This window comes from Marmota marmota, unplaced genomic scaffold, assembly GCF_001458135.2.
Source record: "Marmota marmota marmota unplaced genomic scaffold, marMar, whole genome shotgun sequence".
Taxonomy (NCBI): domain Eukaryota; kingdom Metazoa; phylum Chordata; class Mammalia; order Rodentia; family Sciuridae; genus Marmota; species Marmota marmota.
This window is the reverse complement of record NW_026000016.1, coordinates 47,516,314-47,530,881: the sequence shown is the minus strand read 5'-3', so window position 1 is coordinate 47,530,881 and position 14,568 is coordinate 47,516,314. Positions and strand designations below refer to the sequence as shown.

The window sequence follows — 14,568 nt, the reverse complement described above, 5'->3', positions numbered from 1 at the left end:
ACCCAGCTTTGTGGGTCTGCTCTGGTCACCACCCACCTTCTCCTCTCTCCCGCCATGGTCCTTGGCTTCCTCCCAGCTCAGCTTCCTGTCTTCTGTAGCCACCCCATACCCACAGCCTCTCCATGACATTTTTGCTCAGACCCTAGATCCCTCTGTCCCTCATCTCTGACCACGCAACCCTGGGGGATGCCAGCCGTGCCCTTTCTCTGTATCTGTTCTAAGCCACCGAACACTAGGCTGGCACAGCAGTCAGAACAGGGCAGACTGGCTTCCTGTGGAATCCTGGTCTCCACACGTCTTGGTCCCCTGCAGAATCCCCGGCTTCCCGAGGTCAGCTTCTTCCCATTTTCTGTGATAACTTCCAACCTTCTTCATTTGCCTCACGCCTCCAAGCCCACTCCCACCCCCCGGGTCTCAGTAGAGGGCTTGGCTTGTTGGAGAAGCTACCAGCCATCAGGCAGGAAGTCCCTTAGCTCCCAGATAAACTCCCCCCCACACACCATTCCGCTGGAGGGGTGCCCACCCCGGCTTCCCCACCCTGGGAACCTCCAGACAGCGATCTCCCTGTGCAGATCAGCCCTTCCTCTCCACAGAGTCTTTCCTGTGCCTTTAAATTTATACCGCCTCCCTCCTATCATGAGAGAGAGAAGCCCCTCATTTGGTCCTCATTCCCCTCTAGCTGTCACCCCCTGTCCTTTCCTTACAACCCAACTTCTCAAAACAGTGTGGCAGCCCACGCCTGTGATCCCAGTGCCTCAGGAGGCTGAAGCAGGAGGATCGTGAGTTCAAAGCCAGCCTCAGCAATTTAGGGAGGCGTGAAGCAACTCAGTGAGACCTTGTCTCTGAATAAAATACAAAATAGGGCTGGGTTAAACGCCCCTGGTTTCAATCCCAATACAGAAAATAAATAAATAAATAAATAAAAATAGCTGTTTTGTTCTGCGTTGCCTCCACTGCTCTCCTCCTCTTTCTGTCACCTTTTGTCACTCCAGCCTCTAATATCAGACTCAATGAATATTTGCTAATGAATGAAACAGGATTAAAAGTGCACTCGAGGCCCCAAGAGCTGCTTCATCAATGTTCATTCAATCTGACAAGTGTTCCCGCCTTTTGGGGGATTTTCAAAACGTCTTCCCCGTCCTCAAATAATTCCCCCACTGCCAATCAAGGTTGAAAACTTACCACCAGGGCCTATCATTCAGGAGGCTGTTATCTCTGAGCAACAGAAATTAGTTCCTCGCCTCTTTTCTGTCCCCAGACAGTGTAAAAAAACTGTCCCCTGAAGGCACAGGATTTGGAATGCCTGGGGCCCACCAGTCATCCTCTGCATGGCACATATGTGGAAACAGAGACCAGAGAGAGGAAGGCAGGATCCTGAGGTCACCCAGCGAGCTCATGATAGAGTGAAGTCTAGAACCCAGGTCCCTGAGAACTAGCTCAGGGCTCTTTGCTGCCTCTGGCAATTCACTTGTTTAATGAATATTAAGCCGCACTATGGGCAGAGGGAGAGGACACTATGTATTTTGGGGTAGGGGGGAGCGAGTTAATGGGGATTGGACTAGGGTGCTCCAGCCCTATTTTGTAGTCTCGCTGAGTTGTTTGGAGCCTCGCTGTTGCTAAGGCTGGTTTTGAACTTGCGATCCTCGTGCCTCAGCCTCCTGAGCTGTTGGGATTATAGGTGTGTACCACTGTGCCTGGCTGAGAGGATACATATGTAAAAAAAGAAACAAACAAACAAAAAATAGCTACAAGGACAGTGGAGATTTTGCTCCAGAGAAGGGCCTGATGGTGCTTCAAAGCCCCAGCAGGAAGCATCGATCCAGATGTAGTCCGGGCCTGCTTCGTGGAAGAGGTGGTGATGTTTGAATAGGCCTTGAGAAATGATCACGGAGAAGCCAGGAGACTTAGCACTCACCCTGGGACTCCGGCAGGGGAGTGTTTGGGGAGCTCCCAGACTACTGGCAAAGCCACAGGGACAAAGCAGGGAGACAGAGTGAGGGGCCAAAAGGAAGGCAGGGCCCGGCAGGAGGAGCAGGAGGAGCTGGAAGACCAGCGCGCCACACAGTCTCCTGCAGAAGCCTCCCCAGGCCTTGAGAGCCGCCCTTCCCTCCCTCCCTCCCTCCATCACTGGGTCCATGGAGAATGCACACCCAGCTCCCTGCCGCCATGTGAGACCACGCTCTGCTTCTTCCACTGAGGAACAAGCCAGGAAGGTTCCCCGAGTTCCAGATGGGAACCTGGGAGGTAGCCTGGGAGGAGCCAGGGGCAAAGCCAAGGCTAATACACAGGACGTGGCTGGGGTCAGGTGGGGGCCGGAAACCCAGGCTCTATGGCGGTCCAGGCCCAGACCCTGTCCTTGAGGACTGCTGCTGCCCCTCATCAGTCTCTGTCCACTCTGGGGTCTCAAGGCCACGCCAGACAGAGGGCTGCTGGCGTCACTGGGACAGAGCTGCTTTCCCACAGCCCCTTCCTACAGCCCCTCTGCTCTGTCTCTGAGACCTGGTCACCTTTCACCCACCTAGCTTGGTCCCACGGGTGGGATTTATGACTGGCTGCCCTGCCGTCTGTCCCTAGGTAATAAATCAGGGCAGAGCAGGAGCAAAACCATCTCAAGTGCACAGTGTATAAAAGAAGGGCTCAGGAGCCACAGGCTTCTGTGGATCCCAAAGAGCCCAAGACTGAGCGGAAGCATGGACGGACAGAGCAGAATGCCCCGCTGGGGACTCTTGCTGGTACTCTGGGGCTCCTGCACCTTCGGTCTCCCTGCAGACACATCCTCCTTCCGACGGTAACCTGGGAAGAGAGGGGGTGGCAGGGGTGAGCTCTCAGATACATGGGGTCACCCAATGTTCACGACCAGCCAGTCAGGGAGGTATGTTACTGTTCAGAGAGGTGAAGTGACTTGCCAAAAGTCACACAGCCAATAAGCGACACTGCTCAGGCCTGGAGATCATGTCTCTTAATCTCTTCCTAGAGCTTTTGATTCCTGCCCAGAGCTCCTTGCTTGGCACTGTGGGGAACTCAGAGATGATTAAGACATGCCCTTCCCCCCCAAGTAGCTCACAGTCTAATTATTAAGAAGTGTGTGGGTAGTTAAGTCTATTGAGTAGTTAAGAGCAAGTCTTATGGAGTTGTTTTGGTTTTAATTCTCCTCCCCTAGAAGAACACGTTAGCTCTGAAACCATGGGCAGGTTAACCTCTCCGAGTCTCAGTATACTGTTTTTAAAAACAAGGATGAAAACAGAACCTGCTTCCTAGGGCTGCTTTGAAGATTTAATGAGATAATGCATGTAAGGCTATGGGCGTCTTGCTGTGCCCACGGTAAGAACCAGATGCTGTTAATAACACACGGCGGATTATTACCAACCATAAGAGAACGGCTTTCTGCAGCCCCGAGCACGCAGAGAAAGCCCTGACATCCGTTTGGTGCCAGGCCCCACAGGCAAGTCCCTAAGACTGGAGAAGTGGGAGGCAGAGCCAGAGGCTTCATGGAGAAACAGGCGGCAGATGAGGCCTACAGGGGAGTCTTGAAGGGCGCAGGCAGGGCTTAAGAGCAGCGGTCGTTGCTCAGCCTATACAAGGCCTAGTATTTCACAGGAGCTCTTCACATGTCCCCTCCCAAATGATGCCCCCACAGCTCACCATTTCCATTTTACAGATGGAGACTCTGGGGCTCAGGGAGGTCACCTGGAAGTGACCTCAGCACACACTCCATCTTTGCTTCCAAAGCCTCTCTCCAGCCTCTCTAAGGCTCTCAGCTGCTGGGCTGGAGTGTGGGGTAAGAGGATGGATGGGTCCCAGCAGCCCCACCCCAGGATACAAGTAGAGGGAAGTAAAAGCATGGAACAAGAAGAAGGGAATCAGGCAAGGGGTGACAGGGAGCCAAATCTGGGGACAGCCATAAGATTACTTTGCCACCTATTCCATGCACAGCACCATGCAAGTCTCTGAGTTAGCTGGAGCCATGAGGCCCATTTATATGGAGGAGCTAATGGGGATTCAGAAGACGCCCAGAGAGGTTAGGTAATGCTCAGAATCACACAGCTAGCAAGGGGATCCAAGAATGTCCCCACAACCACAGTGTCCTCACCGCCATGAGCACTACCCCCATGGGCCGTGTGGTGTGCTGGCTGGAAGGACCCAGGGGAAATGGAGCAGGAGCCAAGGTAAGGGATACCTGTGTGGGTTGGAGTCCCTGGGGCAAGCTGCCAGGTGGGGATGCACGCAGGGCCTCGGAGGATTACAGAAGTGAGTTGGGAGTCTGGAGAAGGAAGGGATTTTCTGAAAGTGAAATGGCAACAAAGTAAAGGTCCAACGCAGAGACTCTCTGCAGCTAACATGGGAAATGCAGCTTCTTTGGAGTCAAACCTCCATTTTCCCATTTGTAAAATGGGACCAAGAAAAGCACCCATCACCTGAGAGGGCTAAGGATCCAGTAAAATCAAATGTGATAGGCATATAGCTCATTTCATCTACAATATTACCTAGATAGGCATGAAAGTCATGTTCAGATTCCTGGGCAAAATGAGGGGAGGGTCAATAGTAGGCTTGGAGTGTGGGGAGGGATGGAGAGGACAAGTACAGGGGGACTCACAGCCCAGAAGAATAAGGGCCTCTCCATCTGTCTGGAAAGCCAGTTAAGTTGGGCTTCAATCCTGGGACCCCTTGGTCACCAGCTAGAGACATCTTCCTCAGGTTCCAGCAGAAAGCCTTCCCGTGGAAGCCCAGGGGACCCTGTATGGGAAAGAGGGCCAGACACAAGCTTGGAATCCCTACTCTACCATTTGGGAGCTACTACCACCCCCGGAACCTTCCCTGTCTGTCAAACAGTAGGGCCAGTTTGCCAAGTTGTTGGGAGGTTTGCTTGGGCATGTGTGCGCTATGGCTGGCACTGCCCCAAGCAATTCAGCGTGCTGCGAGTGCTCTTCTTAATTCCACCTGCCAAAGGTGATCGGAAGGCATCTGTACAAGAAGTCCAGGGTCTGGAACTTAGGCCCAAGACACATCTTGCCAAGGGCAAAGTACACTGCCATCTGGAGATACTGGCCGGTCCCTGCCCAACCCAGTTCAATGGGTCCACTCCATCACAGCCCAGGCTTCATGCCTGTCCCCAGGGGTCTTGGAGTCCCCTCCCCACTCCCCATCCCCCCACCCTGACCTTTCAGTCGGCTATGTGCATCTGCTGCCACCTACAGGCCTCACTTGGAACTGCATCTTCCACCCAGCATAGGGCTGTGGGAGTGTGGCCCCCAGACTCAATCCACTAGAGGGGACCTCAGTGTGTTTCCTGTCTATTTCTCCGCCTGCTGGAGTTTCCTTAAAGGCAGTGATGGTCTTTACATCCACCCAGTGCAGTGAGGCACAGAGTAGGTGTTCAACACAGGATGGATGGATGGATGGATGGAGGAAAAACAGCCTTGTCTAATAAAAATCAAACATCAGGAGGAAGTTGGTTGAAGATGACTTAATATCAATTCAGGTGACCCAGAGGCCTGTACATCCTCCTTCAGAAGCCCTAGGGCCCAAAAGTGAGTTTTGGGTGCTTGGGCTATGGTCAGCTTAGAGGTACTAAAAGTCGGGGCCCAGGACTCTCCCATCACTGTGGGGGAGTATAGGGCTCTTCTATTTCCTTCTTCCACTCAGGATCTTCCTCAAGAAAATGCCCTCCGTTCGGGACAGCCTGAAGGACCGAGGCGTGGATATGGCCAGGCTCAGTGCTGAGTGGGGCCAGTTCACCAGGAGGCTCTCCTTTGGCAACAGCACCTCACCAGTGGTCCTCACCAACTACCTGGACGTGAGTGCCTGGCCCCGACCATCTCCTTTCTTTCTTGGACTTACTGCATTTTGGTTGTTGCCAGGACCTTTCTTCCCTGGCTCTGCTTGAGAACCACAGAACACTCCAGAAAAAAACCCATTTTATATCTGGAAAGCCTGAGGTGCAGAGAGCAGGAAAGAACCCAGAGGCAGTGTTAGGTTGGAACCAATCCAGGTCTCAAGCCAGGCATCCCTGGTGGGGGGATGTGGGAGGAGTGTGCAGCTGGGCCTCACGGCCTGTCTCCGTGCAGCCCGATGGCTCCAGCTCTGGTGCCCCCTCGGGGTTCGATTCATTTTCACAGTTCTTATTATGCTTCCTTGTCTTGTTGAAACTTCCATCTCCTGAGATGTCAGGGGACAGTGCCAAGCACCCCCACAGTTGCCTGCAGGACAATAGAAACCCAGAGAGGCTGTAGGATCTGCATCATCTTCCCCTGAGAGCCAAGAATGGAAGCAGGCAAGACCCCAAGCCCCAAGGGTCCCTGGGCCCCTCCAGCACCCTCTTCCCTTTTACCCCCACAGACCCAGTACTACGGTGAGATCGGCATCGGCACACCACCACAGACCTTCAAAGTCATCTTTGACACGGGTTCGGCCAACCTCTGGGTACCCTCCACCAAGTGCAGCCCCCTCTACACTGCCTGTGGTGAGACATGGCCCCATGGCGCTTGCCCCCAACCTCCCTCCCTGCCACCCTCAGGCAGTCCTACCCCACCCCAGCCAAGTCCATCCTGCTACCAATCAGCTCCTTCCTCCCTGCCCCTGTGCCTAGTGACCCTGAGAGGAAAGAAGGTGACTCCCACTTCCCTGATATGACCACAGAGTTCAAATAGCCAGCTCCAGGAGCCACCTGACTACCCAGAAGGCCATTCTCCAGTCTCCATGAGACTGAGACAAGGCCAAGTTCGTTCCCTCCCTCCCTCCCTCCCTCCCTCCCTTCCTTTCTTCTCGCCTGGATGTGTGTGCACACGAACCTGTGAGTGTAGGAGATTGAACCCAGAGCCTCACACACGCTAGGTGACAGGACCAAATTCTCAAACCTGTCCCAGGCCCTTGGGGTCCTCCACTAAGTTTTACTTACTCCAGGCCCAGAGTTTTCTCTGGCATTATCAGAGTGGGCAATTCCTTTACAATGCTTCATTGGAGACAAAAGTCTCAAAGATGTGAGCGTGGAACCAGGCCCAAGGAACAGCCCTTGATGCATGAAGCACACATTCCGAGGCCCAGCCTCAGGGCCACCCCCTCCCCACGCCTAACTCCTCAACCACACAAGCTGTGCCCACAACCCACCCTGCCTCCAAGCCCTTTGCCTGGGCGGCTCTTACTCAGGCCTGAGTCTGTGTCCCTCCACCAGAGATTCACAGCCTCTACGATGCCTCAGAATCCTCCAGCTACTTGGAGAATGGGACGGAATTCACCATCCACTACGGATCAGGGAAGGTCAAAGGCTTCCTAAGCCAGGATGTAGTGACTGTAAGTGAGGCTGCCCCTGGCCATCTGACCACCTACCCTCCTGTCCCCAGGCCCCTGCTGCCCCTCTAGGCTACACTGGGGGCAGATATACTCAGCCCACCTCAGAGCCTGGGGAGCTGATCCCTATTGCTTCTAGCTGGAGCTACAAAGAAGCACAAGCGTGGTGGAGCAACCCAGGCTCCCTGCCACCCTTGGGTGATGGATGGAGGCATTTACATCTAATTTGCATGTAGGGCTTGTCCTAGCTCCAAAGCCTGCAGCCAAGGAACCTGCCTGATGTCACCAGCTCTGACTAGACTCTGAACCAGACCCTGGATTGAAAACCAGGATATTGTTGACATTGGGGTCAGGCTTAGATCTAGGGTCCACCACAGCTGAGGTTAGAGTCTGGGGTGTGGTGTCAGGGCAGGCTTCCTTTTACATTGGGCTGGTGTCTGACCCCTTCCCATTCTGGAGTTTCTTAGCCCCTACTGTGGGGAGGGGTACCCATGGAACCTCAGAGGAAATCTGTGAGCCCCTCTCTCCTCTCCTTGTCTGTGAAATTGGGGTGAAAGAAATCCTGTGCTGAAGACATCCTTAGCCTGCGATGGCAGTGGGGACTGAGGCCCAGGCCTGCGGGCCTGAAAGCAGGCCATGCGGAGGGGTTGTGACATTCTTGGTCTCTCTTCTATCACTGCCTGGAAAGATCACCTTCACAGCCCATGCCCTAGCAGCCACAGGTCACCCCAGCTCTCTCTGAACCCCACAGCACACATTTGTTGAAGGAGAGGCTATGTGTGTGGGTGAATGGGGGTATTGATGAAATAATTTTACCCCAAATGGCTGTACCCCAGAGAAGGTGTGACCCTGGGGCTCCCAGTGTGGAAATTCAGATCACACCCCAGTTGGCGTGAGCAGTGGGCTTGGTCTCCTCTGATTCTTCTTCCCACAGGTGGGCGGAATCACAGTGACACAGACATTTGGAGAGGTCACAGAGCTGCCCTTGATACCCTTCATGCTGGCCAAGTTTGATGGGGTTCTGGGCATGGGTTTCCCTGCACAGGCCGTCGGGGGTGTCACCCCTGTCTTTGACCACATCCTCTCCCAGAGGGTTCTGAAAGAAGATGTCTTCTCTGTCTACTACAGCAGGTGGGCTCCTGACTCCAAGACCAAGGGCGGAGGAGGGAGGAGCAGAAGGAGCTGGGGAGTAGGAAAGTGTGGGCCAGGATTTTTATGCTGGTGGTAGATGGTCAATCAGTACCCAGCGCTGCACTAGCCAGTATGGAGGCCACTACTGAAATATAAATGAATTAAAATTAAGTAAACAAAAGCATGAAGTCCCTTGGTTGCACTAGCCACCTTTCCAGTGCTCAGCAGCCACAGTGGATGGTGGCTACCATATTGGATAGTGCAGTGTAGAACAGTTCCATCGTGGCAGAATGTTCTAATGGTTAGTGCTGCTCTGGAACAAGAGGATATCGGGTGGGGATTACTGCAGGCTGGAGATGCTTCCTCTGAGGATGATGGCTCCTCCCACACAGACAGCCAACTTCAGTCCTTTATCAGCTTCTGTATTCATTTGCTCACTCATTGATCCAATCAATGCTATGCACCACACACTGGGTGGGCTCAGCCAGGACAGTGAACATGGCAGATGAGCCTGCAGTGTAACAGGGAAGAAGAAAGGCCCCAGTGTGATGGGCACCCAGGGCCATGCTGCTGAAAACCACGGTGCTTCTCAATTCTAGGCTGAGCTGACATGCTGTGCTCAGCTCCTGAGTAGGGCCGTGATTTGCTTCAAGCTGCTGGGTTTAGAAAGATGGTCTGAGTTGGAAACAGAAAGGTCGTATGGGTAAGAGCATGAGTTGGAGGGGAGGAGCAGAGTCCAGACTGATCTCAGAGGTAAGAGGAGTCTCTGGTTGGTGACAGAAAGGGAGATATTGAGAAAAGGCCACCATTGGTGGCTTTGCAGTCAGGGGCAATCTTGGGGAAGAGCCCTTTTAGAGGAAGAAGGAGGCAAGGCCTGAGGGCAAGCAGTTAAGGGGTGGAGGTGGGTGTCAGGATGTGGAGGTCACAGAACGTAGGTTGCTCTGGGAAATTCAGCAAGGAAGGGGGTGTGGGGTGAGATCCAGAGAGAAGCAGGGACGGGAGGTGGGTGTTTTTAAACGCCAGAGGATCCTCCAGCAATGCTTGTGGGAGGAGGAAGAAGCCAATGGAAAGCAAGAGATTGAAAATGTGAAAAGGCGATAAATGTGGGTACACAAGCCAGGGCTGCGGAAGGGATAAGGGTCCGTCAGTCGGGAAGAAGGCCGTCTTTGCTGAGCAGAGGTCTTTTCCTTACCTGGGGCTGGGAAGAAGGGGACATGCACAGAGAAGCTGAGGCATGAGGTGAGGGCAGGAGGGAGCTTGCCACTGCTGCATGCACACACATCCAGAAGGAGGCAAAACACAGGAATCGACACTCACACGAAAGAAAACATGCACACATCTACAAATTCTAGAAAGGCACACCACATACACACGCACGCTCTAGAAACCAGCTCCTTGAGCCCTTAGAGGCCTTGCGCAGCATGGAGGAGAGGGAGGCAAGGGGAGTCAGCTCCCCACCAGGAATCAGGAGCCCTGGCTCCTGCCCTGTCTATTAAGGCCCAGGTGACTTCAGGCAAGTGACTTTGTTGGGGTGACTCCATTGCCTGAAGGGTAAAAAAGAACATGCCTAATCTACCATGCCAAACTGCAGGACTGGTGAGGCTCCCCTGAAATAATGAAGCTCCCCCTTCCCTCCCCCTCCCCCACCTCCCCTGCAGAAATTCTAAGTAAGGAGATGAAACTCCCACATGGCCCATTACTCCCTGAGCACCCGGAATCCCACGTGCCCCCTGCACCCAAAGCTCTCCTCAGCAAGCCTGGGCCCACCAGGTGCCATCTCTGCCCCTCCACCCCACTCTCTCCATACCCCTGCCCGCCCCGCCCCGTGGCCTCCCCAGAGCCCACCCACGTTTCTGCTTCACCTAAGGGAAGGGGTTGCCTTGTGCCTGTTCCTTTTCTATGACTTCTCTGGGGAATTTTTTTGGGGGGTGTACAACTGGACTACCCTTGAAAACCTCTGGTTGGGCTTGAGAAGGGACCAGAAAGGGGGAAGCACCCCATTCTTCATGCTTCTTAGAGACAGCTTCCAGCCCTGCCATCTGCCCCTCCTTGTTCCCTCGCCCAACTCTCCCTTGTCACTGAATCTCAGAACTGCTGGTCTCTCCTTTAGGGACTCCCACCTGCTAGGGGGAGAACTCGTGCTGGGGGGCAGTGACCCCCAGTATTACCAAGGGAACTTCCACTACGTGAGCATCAGCAAGACTGGCTCCTGGCAGATCATGATGAAGGGGTCAGGAGTCCTTCCCTTCTCCACTCTACAAAACTTCTGGGGTTGGGCTGGGTGGGGACAGGGAAGGATTACCATCCTGCCCTCTCTGCAAATAAGGGATGGCCACTCACTGCTCTCTGCCTGCTTTGTGCAGGATGAAGAAGACAGATTTGAGGAGTAGGGTGGGGGAGGGGGCCTAGGCAGGGCTGAGGAGTCACTAGGCCCTGTGCTGGGCGGGGGCATCTTCCCTCGTCCACTCAGGCCTCACCCCTCCTCCAGTGCATCACTGGACTACCAGCATGGCCTCCTGTCACCATCCTCACTCAGAAAAAATAAGCGGGCTGGGGGTGCCCTTCAGCCTTCTGCCTGTCTGACTGTGGCCTCCCTGCAGGGTGTCTATAGGGTCTGTCACCTTGCTGTGTGAGGAGGGCTGCATGGCAGTGGTGGACACTGGTGCATCCTACATCTCGGGTCCCACCAGCTCCCTGAGGCTGGTCATGGAGGCCCTGGGGGCCAAGGAGCAGAGCACAGATGAAGTAAGATGCTAAGGGGTGGGGTCCCAGGGTGGGGGGAGCACCCTCTTGGACCAAGTCCCCAAATCACCCCAGGCAACATTAGGTCCCAAATGAGGCCATTTCAGGCCTTCTCCTTGTCACCTCTCACTCTCTCCACACCAGGCTAGTCCCTCCTGGAGGCAGGGCCAGCATAATACTCTCCAGCAGAGGGGTCAGGTCACGAGTGGGGCTCGTGGTTTGCTGAGAGTTCCCACGCTCAAAAGGGCTCCCTTGACCCCTTTCCTCCCCAGTATGTCGTGAACTGCAACCAGGTGCCCACCCTCCCTGACATCTCCTTTCACCTGGGAGGCAGGGCCTACACGCTCACCAGTGCTGACTATGTGTTACAGGTGAGGCGCAGGGAGGAAGGGTGGGCAGGGACCCTTGCAGGGGGATAAGTCGCAATGCATAGATTACATGCTAAGCCATGGTTTCCAAAATTGGCTGCTCATGTCACCTGCAGAGCCTTTAAAAATCCCAGTACCCAGGCCCCACCCCACACCTATGAACCCACAACATCTAGGAGTGGCACCTGGGCAGTGTGGTTTCAAAGCTCCCCAGGGAGTTCCAGGGTGGAGCCACATTTGTGAATCACTGTCTTTGGTTTGTCCCTCTAGCACCATCCATTTTCTCATCAAATGTTCCTGATAATCTATATATATATATATATGCAGGGATTGAACCTGGGGCATTTAAACACCGAAGAACATCCCCAACTCTATTTAGAGATAGTCTTGCTGAGTCTGGTTTTTGTTGTTGTTGTTGTTGTTGTTGTTGTTGTTGTTGTTTTGGTACTGGTGATTGAACTCAGAGGCACTTGACCACTAGCCACATCCCCAGCCCTATTTTGTATTTTATTTAGAGACAGGGTCTCACTGAGTTGCTTAGGGCCTCACTTTTGCTGAGGCTGGCTTTGAACTTGTGATCCTTCTGCCTCAGCCTCCCAAGCTGCTGGGATTATAGACGTGTGCTTCTTATGCTTAGAGAAATCACACGTCTAGGGTCAGAATCTAAAGCCAGACTGTGAGCGCTTGAATGCAGCTCAGTGCCTGGTGGGTTGCCTGCCTGGCTCTAGCACAGGGCCCTGGTGCAATCCATGCAGAGTTCAGATGGCCAAGATGTGATGAAGGCCCAGGGTGAATGGGGGAGGGAAGGTAGAATGTTACTGAAACAGATGAAGGGCAAAGGGAGGCTGGTTTTTGCTGAGCAGTACAACAACCCTCCTGCTTCCTGCCAGGACCCCTACAGTAGTGAGGACCTGTGCACATTGGCCCTCCATGGCCTGGACATCCCACCGCCCACTGGGCCCATCTGGGCCTTAGGTGCCAGCTTCATCCGAAAGTTCTACACAGAGTTTGATCGGCATAATAATCGTATTGGCTTTGCATTGGCCCGCTGAGCCCTCCGCTGCCTGGGGAAACCCTGACTTCAGCCTGAGTCCCTCTGCCTTGGCCTGTACGCTCATGTGGGGACACTGGATGTGGAGCTCCTGCTAGATGCTTGCCCTGCCCCCTGCACCAGCCCTTCCCTGCTCTGAGAATAAAGACTTCATGTTCATGATCCATAGCATCTGGATTTACTTGCTTTTGGAACGGAGAGGGGAAGTTGCATGGTCATGTGTGAATAGGAATGTGACAAAGACCAAACAAATTCCAATTCACCCTGTTGCACAGGTCCCTGCATGCAGAGATGATGCCATCTGTTTGTTGTCAACAGGGCTTGGTGGAGTTTGTTTACACAACCTTGGGTGGAAGTATTTCGGAGAGTCAACTCCAGTCCCTTCCAGTCCCTCAGGGATCAAGGCTAATGCTGCAGCAGAAGCTGTGGGCCAGAAAGATGCCCCTAGGGCACGGAGCCCTCTCCAAGCCCAGACTCTGTGCTCCACACGCTGTGAAACTCCCTTCACCTGCTTCTCCTCCTCTGTAGACCCTGCCCCACCCGGTGTGGCCATTTACACAGGCAGTCTAAGGCACCACCCTCTAACAAGGCAGACGAGCAGAGATCCAGCCAGTACCCCCTCTTCATATGTGGGAAAACAGGCGCACTGAATGGCAAGCATTTGCCCAAGATCACTCAGGAAAGAATCAGGTAGTGAAGAATTAAGCCTAGAACCCAGTTTGTCAGGCTCAGGTCCTGAAGGTTTTCCACCTGATCCTCACAGCTGGAACTGTCGCAGGTACGGAGCTCATGTGTAGGGTCACGTGTAGGCGCATAGACGCTTACACTGCTATCCTCCCTTGCGTCACACGACTAAACGGTCAAGGTCACTCCAAGTGAACTTGGGGAATAAATAAAGACACAGACACAGAAAGTACCTTTTCTTAGGATTCAGTGACCACTCCTCAGCCGCAGCTCCCACAAGAGGGGGAAGGCAGGCAAGAAAGAGAGAGAATAGCACAGCATGTGCTGAACCCTTTTATTGGGGAGAAGCCATTCAAATGAGGCAAGAGGTCAGGTTTACAGGGGGTTGAGTCTAGCTTCCTGATGTCTTGCTGTCAGCAGGTTGACTGACATCTAGGAAGGCCACACCCATCTCATGTGCTGTGTGGGGATCTTAGGCAGAGCCAGCAAAAAGATGCATAAGTTGCCCGCTCAATGCTCATGGTCACACACACACAGCCCATGGCTGGCTTGCCACATCTCCACATTCTCATTGCTCAAGGCTAAGGGATGCTGGGTTCCCATGTGGCAGCTCCCAACAATCCTCCATCTCATGGACTTGAGACTCCTTAGGCAGAGTCTCTTCTCACACTGTTACCCCAAGGACTGTCCAGGCGTGTAGGTTGGGAAATGAGAAAGCAGCAGCCACCTGAAGCTACTAATGCTGTCCCTTAACTGTAGCTACTCAAACCTCTTTTGCCTGAAAAATATGAGTCTCTGAATGTTCCAGTCAGGCTCTTGGCACCTCTAGGAATGCAGCTTCCTGGGACTAGATGGGACCCCAGGGATGGCTTTATTTTCTCAATGCAAAAGGAAAAAATGAGCAGGGCATGGGGGCACATGCCTGTAATCCCAGCAGCTCAGGAGGCTGAGGTGGGAGGATCGCAAGTTCAAAGCCAGCCTCAGCAATGGCAAGGTGCTAAGCAACTCAGTGAGACCCTGTCTCTAAATAAAATACAAAATAGGGCTGGGGGGTGTGGCTCAGTGGTTGAATACCCCTGAGTTCAACCCCTGGTACCAAAAATAGGAAAAGCTGGAGGCAGTGTTCTTTCCAGACCTGAATCCTAAGGATCCATGACCTGAAGTAGGCAGGCCCCCATGTTGTCCAATACAGTGGCCACATGAGGTTGTTTACATTTAAGTTAAATACAATGTCACACTAGCTACATTTCAAGTGCTGATAGCCACCTGTGGCCAGTGGTCACTGCATTAGACAGCACAGATACTTCA

The 14,568-nt window shown here is 53.6% G+C and overlaps 1 protein-coding gene and 1 long non-coding RNA gene across 3 annotated transcripts; one reads left to right on the top strand and one right to left on the bottom strand.

Moving 5' to 3' along the window:
• The first annotated feature begins 934 nt into the window (after positions 1 to 934).
• Ren (renin) lies at positions 935 to 12,738 on the top strand. 2 transcript variants are annotated; one of them, XM_015483895.2, is made up of 9 exons: positions 940 to 2,788; positions 5,644 to 5,794; positions 6,337 to 6,460; positions 7,169 to 7,287; positions 8,219 to 8,415; positions 10,526 to 10,645; positions 11,016 to 11,160; positions 11,430 to 11,528; positions 12,416 to 12,738. In XM_015483895.2, the coding sequence occupies exons 1-9, from the start codon at positions 2,691 to 2,693 to the stop codon at positions 12,575 to 12,577; spliced, it is 1,215 nt and encodes a 404-aa protein (XP_015339381.1). In that variant the 5' UTR covers positions 940 to 2,690; the 3' UTR covers positions 12,578 to 12,738. The 2 variants fall into 2 exon arrangements, with proteins under 2 accessions (XP_048665690.1, XP_015339381.1); XM_048809733.1 differs by lacking the exon at positions 10,526 to 10,645 and having other exon boundaries at positions 935 to 2,788.
• LOC125618540 lies at positions 2,663 to 4,924 on the bottom strand. Its single transcript, XR_007349883.1, has 3 exons — positions 4,595 to 4,924; positions 4,178 to 4,281; positions 2,663 to 2,793 (listed from the first exon to the last, which is right to left on the bottom strand). It is a non-coding gene; the product is annotated as an uncharacterized LOC125618540 (long non-coding RNA).
• Positions 12,739 to 14,568: the final 1,830 nt, after the last annotated feature.

Bases quoted from the DNA above. Each gene is read 5' to 3' on its own strand.
- Ren (XM_015483895.2), top strand. From the start codon at position 2,691: ATGGACGGACAGAGCAGAATGCCCCGCTGGGGACTCTTGCTGGTACTC. The intron at 11,161-11,429 runs GTAAGATGCTAA...TTTCCTCCCCAG, and splicing joins AGGAGCAGAGCACAGATGAA to TATGTCGTGAACTGCAACCA. The intron at 11,529-12,415 runs GTGAGGCGCAGG...GCTTCCTGCCAG, and splicing joins GTGCTGACTATGTGTTACAG to GACCCCTACAGTAGTGAGGA.